Genomic DNA, 8341 nt, shown 5'->3' with positions numbered 1-8341 from the left:
ATTTGCATTGTGAGAGGGAAGCCATAATTCCTATGTCACTATCCTTACAGCCTGAGGTGATATGGGTTATAAATTACACTATATAAACATGGCTGGGGAAATCAAACTTCAGTGTCCCACCACCCGGTTCCCACCTACAGGATGTTTGAAGTTCATCAGATAAACTACAGCGCATCATTAAAATTCCAATGCAGAGAACAGCATGCTATACAAACTATTCCGAGTGTCAGTGCCAGAGCTAAACACATCACCTTCACGTAGACCTTCACACAGTGATATCTAAAATACGGGAATAATTTAAGAAGGGGTAGCTACTTTGCCATAGCCTATGTAAATTAATAAGGCAAAAATCAGGTTCACAGAGGAGCATTAAGGAACCATCAAAAAAAAAATTTAAAACCCAATCCCAACAGAAAGGTCATGTTACAGTTCCGTATTAAATTATACGTAACAACACACTTATGTTATTAATATTCCACAACTGTAGAGACACTAGGCATAGCCCTTATCTTCACACCGTTTGACAGTGTGTACAATATACAAACAAACATTCATTTCTGAGCACGACACTGATCTCTGGTTTAGCAATACTCCTTTTAATGGTATTATGATTGTGATTTTCAATGGTGACAAATGAATTACTGAATTGTATACACAAGCAAGCTCCGCAGAGACATTAAATCTGAACTAATTCTTTTTAATGGTATTTTTTTTCTAGAAAGAATGAGAAATTTTATCAAAATTGTGTATTTACACAAGTGACAGTAATTAACAAAACATTTAGTTACACTGTAAATTATTTTTTTAGACAAACAAAACTAAAATGCTTAAAATATTTCCCTCTCTAGATAAAACTCATGCTGCTTTCTTAGACATTACTCCTAATGGAAATAAACATCAATTTCCTCATCATTATTTTGACTTCTCAGAACTTTCTTTCTTCGCATTTGCTCCTAACAGCCTGGAATAAAAAGTCCTGCCTGTTCTTTCTACAACTGTAGAAGATTAACAGTACCATGAACGCATCTACAAAACAAGCAGCAGCTTAAAACATCAGTATCACCAGAACACGTATGTGTGGGGAGGCAACACAGAAATCTACATGGGATAAAAATCAATAATCTGTCACCCTTTAAGTACATATTCACATTTTCATCATCTTCTTTTAGAGGTTCTTCTTTTTAGTAAGTAATTAAAAGCCAATGTGAGTGAGGAGCACACATTCATCTCCGGTATTTTCTGAACCCATTACCCAACAATCTGCACTACCCCACTACTTAAATCTCTTTTCACCAGCTGCAGAGTCCCTGTTATACACAGCAAGAGGGACAGGACGGAAGTACGAGGCAGTACTTCAATATCAAGTCAATAACTCCCCCCTTCTCATAGTGCCTACACACATTGCCATTTATGACTGGGAAATGAGTTCTGTGCTCAGGTAGAAGATGGGCCAGGAAAAAAACACATGCCGAGCTTCTCTACTTTCCGCTTATCCCAAATTAAGCACTGAAGTGTGATGCCAAAGCAGGTCCCTGTAGCTTGGAAACTGTATGTACTTGACTAGCAGCTACTCCTAAAAAAATAATCTCTGCTTCCAGTGATAAAGATGTATTATAGAAGCTGCAACAGCTATTGAGAAAGATTTGCAGACTGGGGAAGGCTGACAGCCTGGTACATGACAGCAAAGCTTACTATACATCCTCCTGCACCTGCAGACCAAGTGAAAGGTTCATCTTAACCCACATCTTCCCTCAGACTATAACTGACCTACTAATTTCAAAAAACTGTGGTCAGCACCAAATAAGAGAGAACTCACTCCACGTGAAAGAGAATAATACACGTATCGATTCTCTTGGGCAGACATACGGGGCAGAGTGGAAAAAATGAGACGAAACGGGTTATACAGGGGATTATGACTACCTCCAGAATAACTTATTTTCAAAATCTACTTTTATACATTAAATTTGTGTTCATTGCTTAATCCAAAGAATCTTCAACTCTAGTGGAAAAAGCAAAGGCAACATCTCAAGTAGGGGCAAGTTATCTTAAATGAGTTGACATAATAACTAGTCTGTTCAGAAACACAGAGGCTGAAGACTGGACACTTGGCTTGTGCACATGAGATTTCATCTACACCAACAGTTCAGTTTCGTAGGCATTTTTGCCATTCCAGGATTAAGATATTCTCCCCATTTCTCCTAAACGCAGACTTTTCCTGACTTGACACATCTTAAGTAATGGGTATATAATCAAGTACTAGTGAATTCTGACGTTACCTAGTCACGGTATGTCAGCCACACAACAGCTTTAGGGCATCACGTACGTGATCCCAGCCTATTTCAGCTACTGCATGTGTTAACTTAAATCATTCAAAACAGGTTTAAGCTAGTATGTTTTACCTCAGAACCACAGCAGTTTAAGTGGATACGATATTAGGTGGAAAAATGGAAAACCTCCTACTCCCAGGAGTAACAGTACTTCAGAAAACCCTCAATGCCGAGTGTTTCGGGTCTCCCCTGTCCCACATGCAGAACAACAAGCACAGAACCAGGAGTGCCGAGAAGCAAGAAAGGAAGTATGACTCGAGCACTACCGTGATTATTCTGACTTCCATATGGAGACCAGCAGCGACCCTGTTACCGTGAGACGCCTTGAGGGGCACCTCCGCAGCACACAGTAACACCACCTGCACTGAGATAGGTAGCTGGCACTCTCCCCTACTTAAAACTTTTGGTGATGGACTTAATATTTGAAGCACTGCACATCCACGCCCCCTCCGAATGAAACAGCTTTGATTAATTAGTTTTAGCCAAATTGCCACCAGCAGAAATTCAGAGAGGCTCCTAACAACCTACTTCACTTTTGAAAGGGCAGGCTTTGCAGCAGTAAATACTCTGAAATGTAATAATGGTCTGTGTGCCTTTTACATGACGGTTTGTCTTGTAATGACTGTGAAACCACTGTTTATATTTCCACTGAATGGGGCTTTTCAATGTGACGTTATGGGTCAGTATTAATTTGACGTATGTCAACTTACTCCTTTCAGCACAAGTATCCAGAAGCAAGTCAGCAAGAATATGAAAGTGACAAAACCAAAACCGAAACATGACTTTCACTGTACTGTATACTGAGAGACCATGTTACTTACAGTTGGGATGCATATCTTGCTCAAGGGATTGCCGTCCAGTAGGTACGAGCCATTGAAGGTCACGTATTCATCATAATATTGAGGTGCCTGAGGAATAACACTGCACAGTAATTTACGCTTCTCTTCTATTTTTTTTCTTATATGCAAGTATTCAAAATACGGGTTTGATCTATCAGAACTGTACGGCTGAATGTCTTCAAGTTTCAAAGAATCAACAATAGCTGCCAGCGACTGCTGGGTTTTCTCCTTAGCCTGCAGTAAAGAAGGGTTCACTTGCACAGGCTGAGGCACACGCGACACCTTTCTTTTACGTGGATGATGTACCTGAGCATCATCCTCTTCAGTTAATCTAATCCTTGCTTTCATAGACGCTGATGATTCAGACTCTTTCTCTAATGTCTGCGTGCAGGCAAGAGGATTCTGCTTACCCTGGTTAGCAAGCATATTTGCTCTGTTCCTCGTGATTCTTTGAGGTACTTCTTGCTGTTCCACCTTCTGATCCTCAGCAATTTCTTCTTCCAGTTTAACTATTTGGCTGTATTTATGCACCTCTTCTTGTGTAATCTGCTGTGAACTAATTTCCAAATTAGACAAAGAAGAGTACTGTGGCGGTTCATCTGTCAACACATTTTCTCTGTCTGCAGTGCTGGGTTTTTTATTAGCCGATTCATTCGTAATTTCCTTTGACATTCCTGAACTTAGTTCAGAGAGATCAGCGTCGGCTTTATTATCAACAACATGCACTGAAACCAATTTTTCTTGTTGGCCTTTTTCATTTCTACTGTCTGAAGTATCTGCTGTGTTACTACCCACTTCACTCTGAACATTCTTACAAACAGCTTTACTGAACGCGTATGAATTTACACTTAATTGTGAACCGCTGTTGCTTTCAGGAGTATCTTTTTCTAACGGTACCATAGGTAAATCATTCACCTTTTCATAGCTCTGGGAAATATCCTTCGCAGAGCTCTCGGAATATACAGCACTGGATGCATCGGCCTTCTTCACGTTTGAAGGGAAGAAAGCATTTTCCAGCTCTCTGGTACCAGTAGCATCTGTATCCAAAGCAGAAGTTGTAGTTTGAACTAGATTTTGTTGTTGTACAAATGGTGAATCTTGACTGCTAATGCCTGGTAAAGAAACGCGTTTAGACACATCTGGGAGTGGCTGGATGGGTAAAGAACAAGGCAACTGTGAAGGCAAAAATGATGCAGATTCTTGAGAACTGGAACTTCCCTTAATATCAAAATGCTGAGGCAAAAATTCAGATGCTTGTTGCTCTTTTAATGTCCTGTTTTCAGAACTGTGCATCGCTATAACACTGTTATTCTCTTTCTCTGATACACCATAACCTGAGCTGTTAATCTCATTGTTTAATGCATGAAGTCTGTCAAAAGGCACATCCCACGGTTTGGTTTGCGGAGTCCCACCGCTCTGACTACCCGGCTCTAAATGCATACTGTAGTCTTCGGAAGGACTCATCTGAGCAGTATTTTTAATGGTACTTGTACCTGTCGTTGCCTGCTTGTTGCTAACAGCTCCAGTCGTAGGTGACGTAAAGTTTGACTGCAAACCAGCCAAACTGCTTTGAAAATCTCTTTCAAGCGTGCTACATGGCAGTTCTGGTTTAGGAGAAGTGCTAGCATAAGTCTGAACTGACGGCAGACCGCTCTGGTTATTTTCTTCTGATGCTCGAGACTGTTTGCAGTGCTCAGAGGCAGCAGCAGGCATGCTGCACCTTCGAACCTCTACAACAGGTCTGCACTCATGTAAAACCAGTTTAGCATCCTCCACAGATGCTGATCTAATGTACGTCGGTGGAAGCCTGTTGGCGAAAGGCGGTTTAACGCGATCCGGCAACTCGGCAAGACCATCGGTCTCTTTTTCAAGACGGGCTGGTGATTTGGCACTTGCCAGAAATAGTGACTGGGAAAAAGACATCTGGGAATCAGAACCTTCTTGCATAAAGTCCAAATCATATTCGATTACAGGCCTTGGAGTAGTTACTGTGGTATGGCAAGAATCCTCAGAGCTTGCAACTGAAACCACAGACACTGACCTGGAGCTCAGACCTGTCTTTTCACTTTCTGGTTTGGGGGACCTGTTCAAATTATCTAAAACCAATGAAGGCTTTGCAGCATTGACACTTCTCATATCTACTGATTGTGACCTATTACTCGTAGCGTCTCGCTGCTGTCTTTCCTTCATACAAACATCGGGCGACTCTGAGCTTTTTGAACGAGTCAGTTCTTTGCTTTTTACTTCAGCTAGTGAGTGTTTTGGTTTTTCTTTCATCTTGTTAAGTTCTAAACAAGTGCGATTTCTCAAACGTTCCTTCTCTTTCTGTTTTATTTTTTCTTTGTGTTTTCTATGCCACTGCTCTATTTCCAGGTCTTTAAGGCTAAGCATTCTTTCAAAACTAGTTTGCATTAAATCATCGTTGACTAATCTTTTTTCTTTAGGTCGAGCATCCTTTGGTGCAGGAGCTGGTTTAGGTTTAAGCTTCTCATGTTCAAGTTTTAATTTCAGTAAACTATTTTGATGCAGTTTATGCTTGTCTCTCTCTTTGTATCGGTCTATATCTTTATCTTTTTTATCTTTCTCTCTACCATCTGGAGTTCTCAACAGATCGTCCTTTGTTTTTTCTTTCAGAGATGACAGTTTGTCATGCACGGTTTTATTACTTTCTGTAACACTGCATCTCCTTTCCTCTTGCGTGTGCTTTGAGCTTGCTACTGTTGAGGTCTCCTTGTCTCTGGATTTGTCTTTTTTTTCAAGTTCTTTTTCTCTGTCCTTAGTTCTATTTTTTTCTGATTTAGTATATTCAGATTCTTTTTCAGACTGTTTGACTTTTCTTTCAGTACAGTGTTTTTCTTTAATTTCAGCCAAATGCCTGTCTTTATCAGCCTTTTCTTTATCATGCTTCTTATCAGTTTTTTCTTTATTTCTTTCTTTGTCATCAAGTTTTTTAAGAGTTCCCATGCTTTTTATTTTATCATTTTCCTTATGGCATCTTTCCGCTTGCTGGAAACTGGGCTTCTCCTTTACTTTCTCTGTATTTTCATTTACTTCTGCTTTTTCTCTCTCCATCCTGTATTCATGTTTTACCTTTCTCTCCTTTTCTCCATTTTTTCTTTCTATCTTTTCAGCATCTTTTTCTTTGGCTGAGGTTCGCTTTTCAGTCTTTTCTTTATTTTCCTTTAAATTCTTTTCCTGCTTTTCAGTATCTGCTTCTTTTTCTATTAAATGCATGCTGGCTGCCTCATCTTTAACACCAAAGCAAAACAATTCAATTTCTTTATCTGCAAGCACAATCTCTTTTTCTTCTTTTGTATCTTTTATTTTTTCATCCTTGGGAAGCTTCTCATTTTCTTTTTTGTTCTTCTCTTTCTCTCTCTCCTCTTTAGCATTTCTCTCTTTCTGCAACTGTCTCTCCTTAACTAACTTATCTTCTTTTCCCACGGCTTTTTCTAGCTTTGATTTTCTGTCTGAAGAAAGAGATTCGTGTTCTATATTTAACAACATATCTTCATTTTCATCACTTTTAAAAAAGTTCTCTTTCCAAAATTCTCTGTCAAACTCAATACTCCTTTGAACCTCTTTAACATTATGTTTATGTTTTTCCTTTTCCCCATCCTGTTCTTTTTTGTGCTTGTCCTTTTCTCTTTCTTTGTGCCTTAATTTATGCTTTTTAAGTGCTTTACCTTCCTTGTCAATCTTTCTCAGCGTATACTCTGAATTCTCAAATGCTGAGCTATTATCTTCCTCTTTGATTTTAGGACTAGATGATTTTTCACCAAATTCTAGGTGAAAATCTTTCTGATGATGCTTGCTTTTTTCTTTGTGCTTGCAAGATTTGCTGCTAGAACTTTCTACCAGATATTCAGAGTCAGTGTTGTGATCATACCGAACCAGTTCGGATTGCAGTGTTATTTCAGAACCTCCTGGTGATAAGCAAGTTTTGGTGTTTTCTTGCTTTAACGGTGTTGACTGCTTTTCAATTAATCCACACGGATGCTTCGGAGATTTGCCAGCAGTGATATGAAATAGTTGTAAAGAAGAATCTTCTTTTGGGGTGAAAGACTTCTTAAAGGTTTCTTCCTCTCTAGTTTTATCTAAAGAATCTAACCCAGACGTAGCTATATTTGTTACTCTAGCATTCTCTTTTTCTTGCTTTAGCTCTTGATTCTCTTTATTTTTGCTCTGATTTTTTACTTTCCTTTTAACTTTGCCTTTTTGCTTGTGTTCATTTGTGACCATATATTCTTTCTTCACTCTTACATCAGAATTTGAGGTCTCTGAAATAGAGCAAGGAGAGACTATCTTCTTGTCCTGAAGTATTTCTTCATCTGAACTTTCAGAACTTGAATATAAAACTCTGGATGATTTCTGCTTTTTGCTTTTAAAAGGTTTTGAAAAGACAACTTTTTCTTGTTTCACAAATAAGCTGTTCTTTTCCACTTCAGTCTCATCCTCTTTCCTTAGGTCTTTTCTAAGAATATGTTTGTCATCGATCATTTTTTTCACTTCATCTTCATCATCGTCTTTAAACTCATACTCATCAAGAGCAGATGGAAGCGGTGCCTTACTAGGGACCATTTGTTTGCTGTCATTGGCTACAGAGTCTTTTTCTGCTTCTGAGTCAACGTTCCCCTCTACACTGGAAGGATTTACAGATGGAGCTTCTTCAGAATCTAGAGTAAGAAAACCAAAACTCAGTTAAATACTGATGGGATATTCTTCACAATTTACTTGATGATAAAACAGTTCAGTAGTCATACTGCTATAACAAATGAAAAGAGAAAGAAACCCACTCAAAACACACAATTAACCTTCTCACTAGAATTAAGCTTTTTAAGAGAAAACAAAAGGTGATGAAACCAAAGTGCTCCCCACACTTTACAGCTCTCACTCAGGTGTGTAAAAACCTTAATTAGGATTTACATCTCAATCTAATAAGAGCAATGCACTTTAAATTTTGTAAACTGCATCTAGTGTGCATAATTCCTGCATAACCTGACACTTTCTCAAGGGCATCTTACTATGATGACTCATCTCTCTAGGAATTCACAGATTCCCAGAGTGGAAAGGTTTGGAAGGAACCTCCAGAGATCATCTCGTCAAACCCCCCTGCCAGAGCAGGATCACCTGGAGTAGATCACACAGGAACAAGCCCAGGTGGCTTCTGAAAGT

The 8341-nt window shown here is 39.1% G+C and overlaps 1 protein-coding gene across 1 annotated transcript; it reads right to left on the bottom strand.

The window, feature by feature from the left end:
• Positions 1 to 3148: 3148 nt before the first annotated feature.
• Positions 3149 to 7842, bottom strand: ANKRD12 (ankyrin repeat domain 12; the record flags this gene model as incomplete). Its single annotated transcript, XM_010158212.1, has 1 exon — positions 3149 to 7842. A coding segment is annotated over one exon (4694 nt), but the record flags the coding sequence as incomplete, so codon positions are not given.
• Between the last annotated feature and the right edge of the window lie 499 nt (positions 7843 to 8341).

This window comes from Eurypyga helias, unplaced genomic scaffold (genome assembly GCF_000690775.1).
Source record: "Eurypyga helias isolate BGI_N326 unplaced genomic scaffold, ASM69077v1 scaffold52518, whole genome shotgun sequence".
Taxonomy (NCBI): Eukaryota; Metazoa; Chordata; class Aves; order Eurypygiformes; family Eurypygidae; genus Eurypyga; species Eurypyga helias.
Note: the sequence above shows the minus strand (reverse complement) of the source record. Positions and strands in the feature narration are given on the sequence as shown.